This window comes from Erythrolamprus reginae, chromosome 2, assembly GCF_031021105.1.
Source record: "Erythrolamprus reginae isolate rEryReg1 chromosome 2, rEryReg1.hap1, whole genome shotgun sequence".
In the NCBI taxonomy this organism is placed as follows: domain Eukaryota; kingdom Metazoa; phylum Chordata; class Lepidosauria; order Squamata; family Dipsadidae; genus Erythrolamprus; species Erythrolamprus reginae.
Genome location: NC_091951.1, coordinates 86746830 through 86767549, shown reverse-complemented (window position 1 = coordinate 86767549; position 20720 = coordinate 86746830). Strand labels below are relative to the sequence as shown.

Genomic DNA, 20720 nt, shown 5'->3' with positions numbered 1-20720 from the left:
ATAAATCCTGTTAGATGGCTGAAGGCCTTTATATTCTTTACCAAAGTTTGGAAACAGAACCTGCCAGCTACATAATAAACCCTTGATGGCCTGTATGCACTGCAGAACTTAGCAAGGACCATTTTACCTGTACTTCCACAGGCGATGACTCAGGTGTTATAGATGCAGGTATTTGACTGAAAGAGGTAATTGCTGCACGGCAGCCCAGCAACGTTTAACATTTACAGCCTAGCAGGATCTAATTACCAACCATATTCAGAACCCTGCTGAGATGATGGTAGCGGGTGAGACTAGAGAGGTGAAAGGCAAATTACTAACGTAATGTCTGGCATGAAGATACTGCCTCAAGCCAGCTGCCATTAAAATCTGAATAAAGTCTGTGTGGGAAAGAGGAAAAGGGGTGTAGTAGATGGGTGGATAATGTAGCATGAAAAAATAATAGCCATGCAGGTCTGTGCTAGTTCAAAGCCTCATTAGAAGAATTACAGCTGTAACAGGAGAAGGATGGTTAAGTGGTTAAACCGGTATCTCTGTTCATAGAAAAATATATGAAAAACACCCACACAACAGTCAACCTTAATTGCGCTTATATCTTAAAACATCTGCTGCACTGCTACAGTCATTGCACTGATGCAGAGAGCCATTCAACTTATCAGTAAATCAGAATGAGTTAACTATCCAGAGTCTGGTTATACAGGGATTCTTACCAATTAACAAGTTTTGACCACAGGGCTAATGCTCCATTATGCAGGTTCTAGCAACAGGCTGAAGTAGCAGGCATGGGAAGAATGAGTATCTCAACTGAGATCATTTTAGAGGCAGAAAGCACTGCAGCAGACTATTAGAAACTTGTCAAAAAAAGGTTTCACAATACTATTCATAAACCAGGAAGACAAAGCAATAAAAAAGCACAGTACCCTCATTTCAATATGCTTCCTTTCTTTGTTGATATAATTAAGGGTGATAGTAGAACATACGGAAAACATCTAACTCCTGCATGGATATATACAGTGAGGAAATAAAAATATTTTATCCCAACAAAAATACGACACTGAAAACATATCAAGTCCTTGATATTAAATGTCAAAGCAGGGATGTAATTTTAACATTTCTAGAAAAGGCAATGCCACACCTTGCTTTTCTAGTCATCTCACCCTCTCAATAAGATGTAGACTGACATAGAAACATAGAAGACTGACGGCAGAAAAAGACCTCATGGTCCATCTAGTCTGCCCTTATACTATTTCCTGTATTTTATCTTACAATGGATATATGTTTATCCCAGGCATGTTTAAATTCAGTTACTGTGGATTTACCAACCACATCTGCTGGAAGTTTGTTCCAAGCATCTACTACTCTTTCAGTGAAATAATATTTTCCTCACGTTGCTTTTGATCTTTCCCCCAACTAACTTCAGATTGTGTCCCCTTGTTCTTGTGTTCACTTTCCTATTAAAAACACTTCCCTCCTGAAACTTAATTAATCCTTTAACCTATTTAAATATTTCGATCATGTTCCCCCTTTTCCTTCTGTCCTCCAGACTATACAGAGACTTGTCTCAACTAATAATAATAATAATAATAATAGACTTATGGCCATTATAGGTCTTGCTACCTATCAGTTATTGCTAGTCGGTGGGAAATAGCTCAGGGGTCTGATGTCAAATGAAACTGTCCTACCCATTTACAGAGTGGAAGGGAGAAATGAAAAATCACAACTGTGTTATTGGCAGCAGACCCCCATTCCCCTTATGGGAAGCGCTAACTTCACATTCCATGGAAAAAGCTACAGCTGGAAAAGTTACTGCAATTTTGTGATCAAAAAGTAATATTTATATATATGTAAGTTTAGAATTCAGTCTCTGCAAGGGGTTGGAAATGATTCCAGTCTTGGTAGTCAAGAGTTTTCTAAAAGCCTATACTTTAAGAAAGTTTTGAAAAATATTTTTTGAAATTTTGCCCACTTTATACTAAGAACGTATGTCACACTGCAATATGTAGTTTTACTACCAAACTGTTGAAACATTACTTTCACTGGTCTAATAAATATAGCAACCACTGTAAAGTTTAGGCTCAGTTTTGCAGTTATAGGTGTGTTCTATCTAGAAGTTTGAGAAACCCACATCAACAAGCAACATACAAAAGCAAAAAAAAACCCCCAAAGCAAATTAAAATCACTGCAATTAAAGTTAAATGTACTTAACGTACTTTTTAGAACTACAGTTTATTAGATCACGCAGTGCCTAGCTTAATAACTCATGAACTCATACAACCTATCACCTTAACTAATGAATGGAGAATTATTTTTCAATAGTCCAACAGCACATAGCAGCTTTGTTAGCAGAAAGAAAATGCCTCAAAACTGAGAGATTAGAATAGGGGCTCTCAATGGCAGGTAAGATTTGGTTATAGACTGCTTTGTACCCAGTACTAGTTAGGTTTGGAAGATGCAGAAAGCAACTGAACCACAGTATTAGCATCTTAAACAATTTAAATCAATTGTTTCCATTGTGAATTTTTTAAAATTCATTTTTCATTTTCCTTTTGTAAAAACACTTTTGTATGTTTGAATACAAGATTTGTCTCGGAAAAACACTGCACACAAGTTCTTACCAGCTGTTAGGGTAGTTTTCGCACTCTGAATTAGGCTGGACAACCCCACAATTCTTGAAATACCTGGGGTGGGGAGAGGAGGAGGAGGAGGAGGCATAGAAAGTAGGAGAAAATAAACAGAGTCAGATGTTATTCTTGAGATTATTCTTAAAAAGGGGGTTTAAACATTAAATATTATTCCAGAAACATTCTAACTACACTTAGCAAAATAACCAGGTGATTTCCCCCCCCACCAAATACTGTACACTTTTCTTTTGTTGGGAGATTCATGTTTACTCCAATGTTTTTAATATATATTTATTATATATTATATAATGCCTGAACGTTCACATTTTCTGCTCCGTGTAATGAAGTGATCTTCACAAATAAAATTCAAGTTTTCCTTGTAGCCAATCATGGCTATTTGTTGTTTCTGATAAAGTTATTAGTCATATTTTGTTATTAATTTGAAATATTACAAGACAAATTCATCCCTAAAAGATTGTAGAATAGTAGGTGGTTAAAAACACTATATAGCAGCAAAGAAATAGAGAAAACTCTCTTTGGTCATCCATGGTCTTTGGGATTATTATAGTCCATATTTGATAGTTCTGGTCAGGTTGCCTCACTTTCCTTAATACCAACTCCTTGCCCTTTACCAGCTAAAATTGCTCTCACCTGAGTCTTAGTGACTCATTAGAGCCAAAAGTGGCAGTGAAAACTGCTAAATGCAAACAGTCAAGCTCCTGCCAGTACAGGATTAGAGAAGAACTAAGAACCTGCAGGCCTGGGCCTGTTTCCTTTGACTCCAAACAAGATTCGCTCATCTAACCACCCAAGCCCCACAACAGCACTGGCAGTAGATAGCATAATAAAAGGTTAAAAAAAAAAACACATGAAAGGATAAGGTTGCGGGGAAGAATCTTGTGGGAACAGCGGTCTACTGGAGAGCTACTATTATTCCCCAAGGAGCTCTGCATTCTAAGCAAGAGTCATGCACACCAACTAGGCTTGAAAAATAATATAAAATGCCATCAAACAGTGAAGGGCTTGTTGGTGGTCTTTGTCTTTACCTTTGTTGAATTCTGGTTCAAAACACATAGTTTGGTTTAACTAGCTTCTCTATTTTAATTACAATTTGCTTAATCCCTGAATGTATTTATTATTTATTTATTTATTTTTATTTTTATTTATTGGATTGGTATGCCCCCGCTCTCCGTAGACTCGGGGTGGCTAACAACAGTAATAAAAACAGCATATAACAATCCAATATTAAAACAGTTAAAAACCCTTATTATAAAACCAAACATACATACAGACATACCATGCATAAAATTGTAAGGGCCTAGGGGGAAAGAGTATCTCACTTCCCCCATTTACTGTTCTATTTTAGAATTCTAAACTATACCACCTCCCAATTCCAATATAGAGGCAATCTAATAAATGAGAGTGGCCTTTACGCCAAAGTTACCCAGAGTCAGAAAAAATAGGGCAGCATCACAATAATTTTGGTACTAAGTCCCTTTCAGAAAAGGGTCCATGAAATGTCATTTAATTACCCTGAAACTGACAGAAAGGAACTTTTTTTCCCCCCAAAGGCAACTGGATTTCTTGGATTTTTTTTTCCTTTGAAAATATTTCACTTCAAGTTCTGAACTGAAGCAAAATACTTTCAAAGAAAAAAAATACCAAGAAAATCCAGTAGCATTTTAGAAAAAGCACCTTTGGGAAAACCATGTCCTCCTATGTGACCGAGAATCTTCAAACACCTTAAACTGGACACTTTTCTCCCAAAGGAGGCATGTGTAACTGGATGTATGCCGAGATAGTCACCAGGATCAAGTAAATATTCCTTAAGGCAGTGTTTCCCCACCTTGGCAACTATCTGGACTTCAACTCCCAAAATTCCCCAGCCAGCAAATGCTGGCTGGGGGATTCTGGGAGTTGAAGTCCAGATATCTTCAAGTTGTCAAGGTTGGGAAACACTGCCTTAAGGTATGTCTCAGTCAGAGAAACTGGGGGCCATTGCTATCAAACTGGCAGTAATTACCTGCAGGACCCACCCAGAAATCCCCTTCAGCTGAAACTAATTACAGTTTAATTAATCTAATTAGTCAAGAGAGTAAAGAGGCAGACAGCTGATTAAATTTTTCCAAGCAAACTGTCCCTCTCTTTGCCCTATATTAATTGAAACCCATTTAATATAACCATGGTACGCTGGTGACTTTTCCAGGATAACTTTTCTGACAACTATGGTTGTGTTGTATAATATCCTACTTTGCAAACACCATGGTTGTAGCATTTAAGATAGTGGGAAATTTAGGCTGAGCACTGGAATTTCTAAGCCCATCACAGGATTCAACAGAATCCCAAGGTCAGCCTCAAATTCAACTCTGAACAGCTATAATTTATTGGCTAAGACCTAATGAACAGTGAATGGGACACATCCTGTGATAGTGGCTCATATTTATTTATTTGTTTGTTTGTTTGTTTGTTTGTTTAATTGCTTTTGTCCAATACATAATACACATTGAAGAGAATAGATATGTAATAATATGAATAAAGAAAAGAATAGAAGAAAAGATATAAAAGTATAGGTGAACATATCTGAAAGGAAGAAAAGATAAATGAGATGAGGAGAGACAATTGGACAGGGGACGGAAGGCACACTGGTGCACTTATGCACGCCCCTTACTGACCTCTAAGGAACCTGGAGAGGTCAATCGTGGATAGTCTAAGGGAAAAATGTTGGGGGTTAGGGGTTGACACTACTGAGTCAGGTAATGAGTTCCACGCTTCGACAACTCGGTTGCTGAAGTCATATTTTTTACAGTCAAGTTTGGAGCGGTTAATATTAAGTTTGAATCTCTTGCGTGCTCTTGTGTTGTTGCGATTGAAGCTGAAGTAGTCATTGACAGGTAGAACATTGCAGCATATGATCTTGTGGGCAATACTTAGATCGTATTTTAGGCGACGTAGTTCTAAGCTTTCTAGGCCTAGGATTGATAGTCTGCTTTCGTAGGGTATTCTATTTTGAGTGGAGGAGTGAAGGGCTCTTCTGGTGAAGTATATTTGGACATTTTCAAGGGTGTTGATGTCCGAGATGTGGTTTGGGTTCCAGACAGATGAACTGTATTCAAGGATGGGTCTGGCAAAAGTCTGGCAATTTTCTTTTGAGCCAAATCATCTGAAATGGGGGGAGGGGAGAATTAACAATAAAAGAGTTACCAAACCCAGGTTTCTAACGAAACCAACAAGGTGCCAAAAATAAAGGTGTGTGTACATTTATGCACAGTGGTGTATTTAGACCATGGGTGTCATGTTATCAAGTAGTGTCATGTGATGTATCAGGACTTTCCCCCCCTTTTGGACATGGGAAATGTTTTGCAGTACCTGATACATCTGGCTTGCTGATTTAGACTATCAGAACAATGTTAACATATTAATCATTTTGTGCAATTTAATAGACCAAGTGAGATCATTCAGTATGTTCATAAATCCCAGGCCCAGGGCTGGAACTTGTAAGTACTTCATTGGACACAACCAGCTCCCAGGTTCAGTCCACAGTTTCTGCCTGAGGAGCTATAGTTTATTCAGATTGCTATTGGCTAATAGGACACACCCAGTGATAGCTCTGCACATGTTCTATGGTAAGTTGTTTGTGAGCCAAATAACCTGAAAGAGGGAATCCGGAAGTAGAAATTGTAGGACAAATATATGGAGTGAAGCTTGTTAGGCATGACTAAAGCTTTGGAATAATAACATAGCATTTTGTTATTGACTGACAAAATTGAAAAGGTCCAAAGATGGGCTACAAGAATGTTGGAAGGTCTTAAGCATAAAACGTATCAGGAAAGATTTAATTAACTCAATCTGTATAGTCTGGAGGACAGAAAGAAAAGGGGGAACATGATTGAAACATTTAAATATGTCAAAGGGTTAAATAAGGTTCAGGAGGGGAGTGTTTTTAATAGGAAAGTGAACACAAGAACAAGGGGACACAATCTGAAGTTAGTTGGGGGAAAGATCAAAAGCAACATGAGAAAATATTATTTTACTGAAAGAGTAGTAGATCCTTGGAACAAACTTCCAGCAGACGTGGTTGATAAGTCCACAGTAACTGAATTTAAACATGCTGGAATAAACATAGATCCATCCTAAGATAAAATACAAAAAATAGTATAAGGGCAGACTAGATGGATCATGAAGTCTTTTTCTGCAGTCAGTTTTCTATGTTTCTATTCTAAAATGGGCTGACAACAAAAAGTATCAATTACATCATCAGCTTTGATACCACTGCCAATTTCCAGTCACATATATTTAAAATACTATGGATTCTGAAACTACTATATCAGAGGCCTTCAAATTTGGCCATTTTAAGACGTGTGGACTTCAACTCCCAGCTAGGCTGGCTGGAGAATTCTGGGAGTTGAAGTCCACACGTCTTAAAATGGCCAAGTTTGGGGACCCCTGTACTATATACAAGGCTGATTCTAAAACATTCACTTCTGCAAATGAATTATCATTAAAACCTACCTTGCTGTACCACAAATCTACAGTCAGGGTCATGAGCGACTTGTAATAAAATTTCTTCCACATCTCTGTTCTTCCCTGGAGAATCCTTGAGAGAAGTTATTTTTTGCTGCAGGGTAGTTGGTAAAGCCATCAGTTGTGCAAACTGACCTTCTGGACTTTTATCTATCTAAAGATAAAAAAAGGAGCAGACACCTCTTGTTTTCCTTTAACAACAACATACAAAATTAGCAGCCCCATCTGAAACCAAGTTGCCAGCTCATGCAGGTTATGTGCATTGGAACATTGACTTTCCTTCATGGTCCATTAACCCCATAAAAGGGCACAGAAACTGGTTAATACAGAAAGGAAAGTATCAACGCATATGAGTATACCCAGACCAGTAGAGCTGACTGATTTGACTCAAAATTGTATCAGCATTTTGATCTTCACTGCCACCTGCAAATGTTTTAAATACAAGACTGGACTTGGGTTGTTTGCATTCAGAAATTAACTTTATTTAAAGAACTTATATAGAACTTATATCTCACTCTATGAATCTAGGCTGCAACTGGTAAAAACATAAAAACACTTCCCACTCTTCCCACCAAGGCATCAAAATCACCCATATTATTTTTATGACTTTATAAATTTTATCAAAAGATAAAATACAAGAAAACAAAAAATGGAAAGAGTGGGTAAGGGAAGAAACAAAATTGGATTTGCAGAAAAAGAAGAGAAGAAAAAATATACAAAAGAGTAACTTTTCTCTTTCTTCAGTATAGATTTATTTATTTTATTTATTTATTAGATTTGTATGCCGCCCCTCTCCGAAGACTCGGGGCGGCTAACAACAATATAAAAAGACAATGTAAACAAATCTAATATTAAAAACAATCTAAAAAACCCCAATTTAAAGAACCACTCATACATACAAACATACCATGTATACATTCTATAAGCCTAGAGGGAAGGGAAATTTCAATTCCCCCATGCCTGACGACAGAGGTGGGTTTTAAGGAGCTTGTGAAAGGCAAGGAGGGTGGGGGCAACTCTGATATCTGGGGGGAGCTGGTTCCAGAGGGTTGGGGCCACCAGAGAGAAGGCGCTTTTCCTGGATCCCGCCAAACGACATTGCTTAGTTGACGGGACCCGGAGAAGGCCAACTCTGTGGGACCTAACCGGCCGCTGGGATTCTATACTAGATACTAGCAAAAAATAATAAAATTGCTCTACCATTAGTGATAATATATGGTACTTCCAAAATCATAAACAGTTCCATAAAATCCCAGTTAAAATTTCATCTCTTTCACTTACAAGCAAAAAGTCCAAAAGTGGTTTCCAAGTAGATACAAGCCTAGGCAAAGTCTTTTCTTTAATCAACGCAGTCAGTTTTGCCATCATCTCTGCCAAATCCATTAACTTCACCATTCCCACCATTGTGGGAATGTGCAAGACTTGCCATTTCCACACATATGGAAGTCTCACTGCTAGACTCACCCATATTACTAGCTCAGCCCCATTCTATTGCTATGCTTGGAGAAACAGCCAGGTCTTCACGGCCTTCCAAAAGGCTAAAAGAATAGGGAGACTTGAACTTCAGATGAAAGGTTAGATGGGATGAGTAGTACCAGATGACAACTTTTGAAAAAAAGGGGCATGGAATGTGCTTCACTCTATCTGACATGTGACATGACAGCATAAATGAAGAGATTGCAAATAAAGGAAAGTCTTAAATCTTAAACAGATAGCCTTGGTCAGTTTATAAATAGATCTTTGAAGACTAAGTTTTTTTTTAAATTTCCAGCTAATAATTACATGTTTGTTTGTTTGTTTATTTAGATTTGTATGCCGCCCCTCTCAGCAGACTCGGGGCGGCTCACAACAAAATGAAAAACAATTTACAGCAAATCTAAATTTCTACTAAAAACATTTAAAAAACCCCATTTTCTAAACACACATACATACACACATACCATTTATAAATTGTATATGCCCGGGGGAGATGTCTTAGTTCCCCCATGCCTGACGACACAGGTGGGTCTTAAGGAGCTTACGAAAGGCAAGGAGAGTAGAGGCAGTTCTAATCTCCGGGGGGAGTTGGTTCCAGAGGGCCGGGGCCGCCACAGAGAAGGCTCTTCTCCTGGGGCCCGCCAACCGACATTGTTTAGTTGACGGGACCCGGAGAAGGCCCACTCTGTGGGACCTAATCGGTCGCTGGGATTCGTGCGGCAGCAGGCGGTCTCGGAGATATTCTGGTCCAGTGCCATGAAGGGCTTTAAAGGTCATAACCAACACTTTGAATTGTGACCGGAAGTTGATCGGCAACCAATGCAGACTGCGGAGTGTTGGTGAAACATGGGCATACCTAGGTAGGCCCATGACTGCTCTCGCAGCTGCATTCTGCACAATCTGAAGTTTCCGAACACTTTTCAAAGGTAGCCCCATGTAGAGAGCATTACAGTAGTCGAACCTCGAGGTGATGAGGGCATGAGTGACTGTGAGCAGTGAGTCCCGGTCCAGATAGGGCCGCAACTGGTGCACCAGGCGAACCTGGGCAAACGCCCCCCTCGCCACAGCTGAAAGATGGTTCTCTAATGTGAGCTGTGGATCGAGGAGGATGCCCAAGTTGCATACCCTCTATGAGGGGGGTCAATAGTTCTCCCCCCAGGGTAATGGAAGGACAGATGGAATTGTCCTTGGGAGGCAAAACCCACAGTCACTCCGTCGTATCCGGGTTGAGTTTGAGTCTGCTGACACCCATCCAGGCCCCAACAGCCTCCAGACACCGGCACATCACTTCCACTGCTTCGTTGACTGGACATGTCGGGTGGAGATGTAGAGCTGGGTATCATCAGCGTACTGATGATACCTCACCCCATGCCCTTGGATGATCTCACCCAGCGGTTTCATGTACATATTAAATAGCAGGGGGGAGAGGACCGACCCCTGAGGCACCCCACAAGTGAGAGACCTCGGAGTCGACCTCTGACCCCCCACTAACACCGACTGCAACCGACCGGAGAGGTAGGAGGAGAACCACTGGAGAACAGTGCCTCCCACCCCGAACCCCTCCAGCCGGTGCAGAAGGATACCATGGTCGATGGTATCGAAAGCCGCTGAGAGGTCAAGAAGCACCAGGACAGAGGATAAACCCCTGTCCCGGGCCCGCCAGAGATCATCCATCAACGCGACCAAAGCAGTTTCCGTGCTGTAACCGGGCCTGAAACCCGACTGCTGGGGACCTAGATAATCGGCTTCTTCCAAGGATTGCTGGAGCTGGAGTGCCACCACCTTCTCGACAACCTTCCCCATAAAGGGAAGGTTGGAGACTGGCCGGTAGTTATTAAGTACGGCTGGGTCCAGGGAAGGCTTCTTGAGGAGGGGGCGCACGAGCGCCTCTTTATAGGATGATGGGAAGGATCCCCTCCCCAAGGAAGCGTTGATAATCTCCTGGAAACAGCTCTGTGTCACCTCCCTGCTGGCCGAAACAAGCCAGGAGGGACACGGATCCAGTAAACAGGTGGCGGAACTCACAGCTCCAATGGCCTTGTCCACTTCATCAGGTGTCACCAGATCAAACTCTTCCCAGAAAGATGGACAAGTACGGGCCCCAGTCACCTCAACTGACTCGTTGTCAGCCGACTCTGTTTTCCAATTGGAGTCGAGGTCCGCCCGGATCTGAGCGATTTTATCAGCGAAAAATGTGTTAAAATCCTTGGCACTACTCTGTAAGGGCTCCCCAACTCCCCTCTGATTAAGAAGGGAGCGGGTCACCCTAAACAGAGCGGCCGGGTGGGATTCCGCTGATGCAATCAAGGCGGCATGATACGCGCATCTTGCCGCCTTGAGCGCCACTTTGTAAGTCTTAATAAAAGCTCTTACAAGTGTTCGATCGGATTCAGACTTGCTCTTCCTCCATCGCTTCTCTAGACGTCTCTTCTGGCGTTTCAACTCCCGGAGCGCCTCGTTGAACCATGGAGCTCTACGGGGTCTAGCGCCACGGAGAGGTCGCAAAGGCGCAATCCGATCGAGAGCCTCCGCTGCAGCCTTGTTCCAGGCTTCCGCAAGAGACTCCGCCGAACTGTGGACGAGTGCATCTGGAATAACCCCAAGCGCCGTCTGAAAGCCCTCTGGGTCCATCAGGCGTCTGGGGCGGAACATCTTAATTGGTTCCGCCTCCCTGCGGGGAAGGATTGGAACCAGGAAGTCAAGCCGTAGTAGAAAATGGTCTGACCATGAGAAAGGCAATATTTCTAAGCCCCTTAGTCTCAGACCATTACTCAATAGCTCAGAGAGGAATACCATGTCGGGTGTGTTCCCTCCCTTGTGAGTTGGACCCTGTATTACTTGAGTCAGGTCCATGGCTGTCATGGTGGCCATGAACTCCTGTGCCAGTCCAGAGGCTTCGCCGAGTGACGGCAGGTTGAAGTCCCCCAAGACAATAAGTCTGGGGAACTCCACCGCCAACCCGGCTACCTCCTCGAGCAGCACAGGCAGGGCTTTTGACACGCAGCTGGGAGGCAGGTACGTGAGAAACAAGCCCACCTGAACCCCTAAGTCCAACTTCATCAAGAGAGATTCGCAACCCGCAATCTCTGGAGCAATGAGTCAACGTAGGCAAAGGCACTCCCTGGCTATAATAGACACTCCTCCCCCCGTTCCCTGGGGTCGAGGTTGATGCCATATCTGAAACCCAGCTGGGCAAATTTCAGAGAGAGGAACTCCTCCCTCTGGGCCCAGCCAGGTTTCAATAATACATGCCAGGTCGGCCTCCTCATCCAGGATTAGGTCCCGGATGAGGAGAGCTTTATTTACCACCGACCTGGCATTAAGCAGCAGCAACCTGAGCCCAGGGCCAGAATTACACTCATCACCAGTACCCAAGGTTGAGCTCACAGAGCCAGAACAAGGGATCGTTATTACGCAACGATCCCTCGTTCCCCTGGAACGGCTAACTCTGTGGCCCCCGCCATATCTGCCTCTCCCCAGCAACACCGGGATGTTCTGACCCTCTGTCCCCCCAGAGATAGGTGCCTCCCCGCCTCCTGCCTCTCCAGCGCCAGGTGGGCCAACTATGTTACTTTCATCCTTCCCATTCATTTCACCCATATTGTAACCCCATTCCCATCCATCCCATCCATCCCAATCATTCACTCCATACATACTACACCCTCCCCAATTGTCCTTCATTAACCCCTCCCAATAATTTAGTTAAAAGTAAATCAATTTATAGTTAAAAATACTAAAAATTAAAATACTAACAGAGGTAATAGATACACATAAAAATATAAAAATATTAAAATATGGATAATAATGTAGTTAATTAAAATGGATCCAATCTAATCAGCAGTGTATAAAGTGTATATATAGAGAATATAGGAATATAGGGATTTGGTTAGCAGCAAGGTCGCATCAGTTCTCAGTTACTAAGTTCTGGATTAATAGTATGTTGTATGTCCCCGAAAAAAGGCAAAAAAGAGGGGGGTTGGGGTAGGGGAATGTCCCAGTCCTGGATAAGTCGTCTCCTCTTGTTGTTGCCCGATTTTGCCTCCGGCTCCTTGGCTCCGCCCAGGACCCCCGGCTCTCGCCAAACGTTCATTCCACAGCTCCAAACGCTCACAATACAGCCTCGGCGTCGCACCGACATCCTCCTCAGCTCCTCTCTCCTCACAGACCTCGTTCTCAGCAACGACAGTCAGTCCGGCCTCTCCACGCTGGCCCTTCGGTCGGCAGACCCTCCGGCGCTGGGCGCTCCCACCAACAGCGCACCAGCGTCCCCGGCCCACCTCCAACATCTCCAGCCAGGACAATCCAGGACACTCGCCTCTCGTTCTCTCACTCCTCAGCCAGCACAATCCAGGACACTCGCCTCTCGTTCTCTCACTCCTCACTCCTCACTCTCCTGCCTCTCGTTCTTTCCGCCTTCCGTCTTCCATGCAGGTCAGTTCGCTGTGGCGGCCGCCATTTTCCGCAGCCCAGCTGATCAAAGTCCGACTCTTCCGTGGCCAGCAAAGTTCTTAATTATCACCCAAGAGTGTCAAATGGGGGACTCCAAAGGCAGGGACAACTCCCCTACAAGAATTTCCAGAGGCAGTTCGCTGACACAATCAAATCCCCCCTATATTCAAGATGTTTCACCCGTTGTCCGAGGAGCTGCAGCTTCCTCCCTCCCATTTTCTATCATTTGTAATCAACAACAGAATCATCAAGTTGAAATGTTGCTAAATATCATCATGCAATTGTCATTTACAGCAAAAGAACTCTGTTTCCAAATGTGATTGGTCTAATAATCTGAGCAAAGCCAATGACTTCATGAAACATGATTTATCTGAAAAGTTAAATTTTGGTATATGAAACTTGGTTTGTTTAGTCTTCAAATAACTTATTATAAAACTTTGCCAAATACATTATCCTCACTGCTTATATAGATTAATCATTTATCCTGAAACCTACCGTAAATTAAACCGGGATTCATTCATCCAACATAAAGCAGAATGTAACAAAATGGCATTTTTAAATACATGTTTATGTGTATATGCCCAGAGTCAGGCTTGACTCCTATCAACTATCTGGACAACTGACAAACAGTTTTTGGAAATGTTTTGCCAGTTTTTTCATACTTTATATTTCTAAAATAAGATAATGACTTACTTTTCCAGATTTCTTAAATAATCAAGCCACCTGGATATGCCAGGCGATGGATAGCTTGTTGTTTAACATATCACACTATTCAAAATAGTTTTTATATATATATTTAAAAAAGGCTTGCAATATTGATCTGCTTACCTCTAACTTGCCCTGCTGATGCTTGTATAACACTTGAGGACTATCTTGCAAAATGTTGTTATAGAGCTTCTGAAAATGTATCATGTTTGGTTTCACTATGTTCATAACCTTTGATTTATCTTCTCCAATGAGCATTCTGAAATCCCCTGAAGCAAAGTCAGATTATCAGTACAGTATTTACACCCTGTTAGAGAAATGTAGTTTGCCTTACAATTAATAAGATTTCTAATGCTAGCTGCAAACTGACACTTACAGTCTTACTTTAGTTATCATTACACTAAAACAGTGGGTGGGAAACTACATTTTCTGTTTTAAATTAATTGGATTTGATGTTGCATTGTTTTTATATGTTGTAAGCCACCCGAGTCCTCGGAGAAGGGTGGCATATAAATCCAATAAATAAATAAATAAATAAATTTCCTTCATGATTTATGGACTTTAACTCCCAGAATTCCCAAGGCAGCCATGTTGGCTCAAGAATTCTGGGAGTTGGAAGTCCACAAGTCATAAAGGGGCCATAGTTACCCAGTCCGCACTAAAGGAACAGTGTAAATGTGCACTGCAAAGGGGGCATCCTACACTAATGGTTCATAGCAAAGAAAATATAACAAATACATGTCCTTGAGCCAGAAGATCCCACTTAAAATCACTAAGTTGTGAATCTCAGCACTGTGGCTTTGGAACACCTATTGGCATAATTTACCTCAGAGATCTATTTTATAAAAGTCCATCAAATATAGTAAGAACTACTTCTTTGAAAAATGCAGTTTAGGAAACAGCAGGCAGAATAGTAACCGCATTAAAATTGCTCAGGAGTTCCTTGCTAATTGGAAAAGTAATGGGGAGTCGACCTAATTGATAAAGAGAAAGACCAGTTCCCATGGCACCTGACAGCCTCTCCTCCAGAGGCAATAGATTTGAACTGCTATCCATCCCACACAGCTCAAGTGCGTGGGCAGAGGCTGTGGTCCAACACACATGGAAGTTTTGGAGTTGGGGGCAAACTTATCAGAACGCCAGGGCCATTTCCCTCTTCAACGCACAGGCTCAGATACTGCTGTTTGAACATTTGTGTCATCCAGCAGGATGTACTTTGAGGTCTCCTAAAATGAAGACATCTGCCTGATCTGATAGGAAGAAACCTTAAAGAAGGCTTGAAGGTTCCCATACAGCATGCTAACATAATATATTCACTAGTTTGAATGAAGGAGTTGCATCTTTTATCTTTCTTTGCAATTCCTGGGCTATTAAATTAAGAAGCTTCCATTATAAAGCTGTATTACATTGAACAAAAATCTGCATATTCAACTGATTAAACTGAAAATCAGATACGAAAATATCCAAGAAATAAAGTAATAGAAACATAGAAGGCTGACGGCAGAAAAGACCTCATGATCCATTTAGCCTGCCCTTATATTATTTTCTGTATTTTATCTTAGGATGGATATATGTTTATCCCAGGCATGTTTAAATTCAGTTACTGTGGATTTACCAACTACGTCTGCTGGAAGTTTGTTCCAAGCATCTACTACTCTTTCAGTAAAATAATATTTTCTCACGTTGCTTTTGATCTTTCCCCAACTAACTTCAGATTGTGTCCCCTTGTTCTTGTGTTCACTTTCCTATTAAAAACACTTCCCTGCTGGACCTTATTTAACCCTTTAACATATTTAAATATTTCGATCATGTCCCCCCTTTTCCTTCTATCCTCCAGACTATACAGATTGAGTTCATTAAGTGTTTCCTGATACGTTTTATGCTTAAGACCTTCCACCATTCTTGTAGCCCATCTTTGGACCCGTTCAATTTTGTCAATATCTTTTTGTAGGTGAGGTCTCCAGAACTGAATACAGTATTCCAAATGTGGTCTCACCAGCACTCTATATAGCGGGATCATAATCTCCCTCTTCCTGCTTGTTATACCTCTAGCTATGTAGCCAAGCATCCTACTTGCTTTCCTTACCGCCTGACTGCACTATTCACCCATTTTGAGACTGTCAGAAATCACTACCCCTAAATCCTTCTCTTCTGAAGTTTTTGCTAACACAGAACTGCCAATACAATACTCAGATTGAGGATTCCTTTTCCCCAAGTGCATTATTTTACATTTGGAAACATTAAACTGCAGTTTCCATTGCTTTGATATGCGTGTTTTCCAACTGATAGGATGCAGGCAACAAGTTATTCAGTCGAAAGGCTCCAGAGACTATCACTTGTAGAAAATAATAGCACACTAAATGCAAAAATGGGCTATGGCTGTGCAGTGCACTGGCAATATGCCCCAATTGTTAGTATTAGCAGAAAATATGGCAAATGTCACATTACAGCCAATGAAAGCATGCAGGGAAGCCAAGGTGTAGACTGGGCTACAATGAATGAAAGAAAACATTTATACTTTGGTGGTTGTGTATGATGGTAGAATTTGCTGGCAATAATCGTGTGTTAAGTTCTGATAATTAGGGATAATGAAAGAATTAGTGCTGAGTTTGAGGGAAACTGCATCATTCTGAATAATGGGATGGAGCAAAATTAAATCTGTTAAGTCACATAAATGCATAAGTGAGAACATTCAGAAGTCTAAGAATAAAACAGTTGTGATAAACATCTGTTTTGGATATATGATTTAAGTATATGTCAACCGCCCTGAGTCCTTCAGGAATAGACGGCATACAAATTTAAATAAATAATAAATAAATAAACAACCTGGTATTTTATAAAACTATAAACTGACAGAAGCAGTAAACACTAACAGGGCATTTTGAATGTGCGATACTATCTTATTTGGTAGTGGATCTTGGGGGAACATAGACAAGAAAGAATAGAAAATGGGAAGAATCAAGAACCATAGGGTTGGAAGGGATCTTGAAGGTCATCTATCCAACCTTCTGACAAGTGCCAAAATACCCGGACAAAAACTGTTTCCTGGACATAAACTGTTTTTCTTGAGAAGCTACAAATTTAGGAGGTAGGCTATTCCACTACTTAAAAGCTCTCACATCAGGAAAAGTCTGGGTCCCTCTCAATTCAGCCTCTATTCTTTGGTTTTTGTTAAAGCAGAAAGCTTACAAGAAGGAAAAAGACGAGGCCTGCATTTTCAGAGTGGAATGAACAGAAACAGCAAAAAAGAGGTGGATACTGTTTGGAATAGAGTAAAAAGAATTGTTACAGAATATTAGAGACGTATGAGGAGTTACATTAACGGGCAATATCAAAGAAGGATGACAAAGCAAAAACATCTATGAAAGAAGAAAAATATGCATATTAGAGAATGCTAAAAGGGGATGAAAGATAAATTAATATGTTAACTTATTTGTTTATTTGTTTGTTTGTTTGTTTATTCAGGATTTTTTTTTACTGCCGCTCTTCTTTTTTGACTCAGGGCGGCTTACAACATGTTAGCAATAGCACTTTTTTTACAGAGCCAGCATATTGCCCCCACAATCCGGGTCCTCATTTTACCCACCTGGGAAGGATGGAAGGCTGAGTCAACCTTGAGCCGGCAATGAGATTTGAACCATTGACCTACAGATTTAGCAGTCAGCTTTAGTGGCCTGCAGTACAGCACTCTACCCACGCTGTCACACTGAATATTGACAGCCCCAGAGACATTCTAAGTCATTCAGCAATTAAATAGTTAACAGTGTGTTATTGTATAAGCTCCACCTCATTATGATGTAAAATCCTGCCATGTGATACATGCATCACTTCCTTTCTTCTCCAAAAACTCCTTCTTTCTTTTGTCTTCAACGATGTAGCACGCATAGAAAATGCCTCTGATAGGCATTAGCTATATTCTGTTATTTTCTTAATAAAAGTAACTTCGTTTGAAAGCTGTTTCTCTATTTTAATCCATCGACTCTCAGATTTGATTTATTGTAGTCCACGCAGGCTATAATTTATCTACTAAATCTGTCATGCGCCACCTCAGCTCAGTGCATAGAATGCATAGAAAGTGGGGAAAGTTGTAGAGTATGTAGGCAAACAGAGGATTATCCCCCCTCCCCCCCCCCCAAAAAAATCAAGCCAATGTCAAGAAAAAGTGCCAAAGCAATATAAGTGAATAGAACTAAAAATAATTTAAGCTGTACATATAGAAGATCCAGAGCACTTCTTCCTAATGGTTTGTCAGATATGCTGAGCCATCTATTATGCTAGCAAACCATAAGTAAAGCAAACCATAAGAAAGCACATCTTTCATGAACAGTTGCTATCTTATTTTTTTAAAAAAAATCAATTATTAAACAATTTAATAGCCATACTCACCGCAATAGGACAATCCAGCAATCTGCATATAAAGATCTTCCTCGGAGAAAATTTCAGGCAACATGAGAAAAGCTGCCATGACAGCACTCTTCAAATTACGGGTCAGGGCCTCTTGCAGCTTAAGGTTTTCGTTCTGAGCCAGAATTTTCACCTATAATTAATTGGAAAATTTGGTCATCAACTAAGAGGAAAAATAATCAACAAGCCATATCATTAGAACAATCCTCTAAAGCAGTGTTTCCCAACCTTGGCAACTTGAAGATATCTGGACTTCAACTCCCAGAATTCCCCAGCCAGCGTTTGCTGGCTGGGGAATTCTGGGAGTTGAAGTCCAGATATTTTCAAGTTGTCAAGGTTGGGAAACACTGCTCTAAAGCAGTGATGGCGAACCTTTTTTTTCCTCGGGTGCCGAAAGAGCGTGCGCATGCACTATCATGCATGCGCATGTGCCCACACCCATAATTCAATGCCTGGGAAGGGAGAAAAACAGCTTCCCCCACCTCCACCCCCATGGAGACCCTCTGAAGGCCAGAAAAGGCCTGTTTCTCAACTTCTGGTGGGCCCAGTAGGCTCATGCTTCACCCTCCCCAGGCTCCAAAGGCTTCCCTGGAGCTGGGGGAGGGTAAAAACGCCCTCTCCCATCCTCCGGAGGCTCTCTGGAAGCCAAAAAAGCCCTCCCAGAGCCTCTGTGTGAACCAACAATCAGCTGGCTGGCACACACATTGCATGTTTTATTTATTTATTTTTATTTATTTCTTTTGTCCAATACACAATGAGGGTTTTAGTGGGTATATATATATATATATACACATAGTAAAATACATGATGAAGGTTATAGAGGAGATACTCATAGTAAAAGATATCTAAGAAATAATAGAGAAGAAGGTATAGTAATAGAACATATCAATGAAAGAATAGAAGAAGAGATATAGGAATAGAGGAAAGGTATAGGAGATATAGGAGAGCAATAGGACAGGGGACGGAAGGCACTCTAGTGCACTTGTACTCGCCCTTTACTGACCTCTTAGGAATCTGGATAGGTCAACTGTGGATAATCTAAGGGTAAAGTGTTGGGGGTTTGGGGATGACACTATGGAGTCCGGTAATGAGTTCCACGCTTCGACAACTGAAGTCATATTTTTTTACAGTCAAGTTTGGAGCGGTTAATATTAAGTTTAAATCTGTTGTGTGCTCTTGTGTTGTTGTGCTTGAAGCTGAAGTAGTCGCCGACAGGCAGGACGTTGCAGCATATGATCTTGTGGGCAATACTTAGATCTTGTTTAAGGCATATTAATTCTAGTCTTTCTAGGTCCAGGATTGAAAGTCTGGTCTCGTAGGGTATTCTGTTTCGAGTGGAGGAGTGTAGGGCTCTTCTGTTAAAGCTGAGCTAGGGCAATGGCTCATGTGCCAGAAGATATGGCTCTGCATGCCACCCGTGGCACCTGTGCCATAGGTTCGCCATCACTGCTCTAAAGATTGTTTAAGGGATATCTTCAGAAATAGAAGCAAACCCCCCCCCCCCAAGCCTTCAAAGGAATCCTCAATCTGAGTATCGTATTGGCATTTCTGTGCTAGCAAAAACTTCAGAAGAGAAGGATTTAGGGGTAGTGATTTCTGACAGTCTCAAAATGGGTGAGCAGTGTGGTCGGGCAGTAGGAAAAGCAAGTAGGATGCTTGGCTGCATAGCTAGAGGTATAACAAGCAGGAAGAGGGAGATTGTGATCCCGCTGTGTAGAGCACTGGTGAGACCCCATTTGGAATACTGTGTTCAGTTTGGGAGACCTCACCTACAAAAAGATATTGATAAAATTGAACAGGTCCAAAGACGGGCTACAAGAATGGTGGAAGGTCTGAATCATAAAACGTATCAGGAAAGACTTAATGAACTCAATCTCTATAGTCTGGAGGACAGAAGGGAAAGGGGGGACATGATCGAAACATTTAAATATGTTAAAGATTTAAATAAGGTCCAGGAGGGAAGTGTTTTTAATAGGAAAGTGAACACAAGAACATGGGGTCACAATCTGAAGTTAGTTGGGGGAAAGATCAAAAGCAACATGAGAAAATATTATTTTACTGAAAGAGTAGTAGATGCTTGGAACAAACTTCCAGCAGACGTGGTTGGTAAATCCACAGTAACTGAATTTAAACATACCTGGGATAAACATATATCCACCCTAAAATAAAATACAGGAAATAGTATAAGGGCAGACTAGATGGACCATGAGGTCTTTTTCTGCCGTCAATCTTCTATGTTTCTATGCTTTCCTTAGCTTAATTAAAAGGTGAACAAAATTCTACGAAACAAAGCCAAAATGATAATGACTTTTGAAACCAAACAAATGTCAAATATTTATGAAATGATATAGAAAAATCTACAGCGGCAAAAGACCCCACTCCTATTTATGTTTTTCAAAGATTTTCCCCCCCAAAGAACTTTGCCATTTCTGTTTTAACACACGTCTTTGGAGGCAGCTTCAAACAGAAAAAAAAATGTGTACAATCTTGTTATGTGTGTTCATTGAAGACATTTCTTACTAGATCTGACTCAATATGTTGCAAGAA

At 41.2% G+C, this 20720-nt stretch overlaps 1 protein-coding gene across 2 annotated transcripts in view; it reads right to left on the bottom strand.

The window, feature by feature from the left end:
- Positions 1–20720, bottom strand: part of TAMM41 (TAM41 mitochondrial translocator assembly and maintenance homolog) — a 35628-nt gene that overhangs the window by 5774 nt on the left and 9134 nt on the right. For both annotated transcript variants that reach the window (XM_070738586.1, XM_070738585.1), the window contains exons 4-7: positions 18156–18306; positions 13893–14038; positions 7128–7293; positions 2613–2675 (exon numbers count right to left, since the gene is read on the bottom strand). In XM_070738586.1, coding sequence (XP_070594687.1) covers positions 2613–2675; positions 7128–7293; positions 13893–14038; positions 18156–18306 — 526 coding nt within the window. The remainder of the gene's footprint in view (positions 1–2612; positions 2676–7127; positions 7294–13892; positions 14039–18155; positions 18307–20720) is intronic.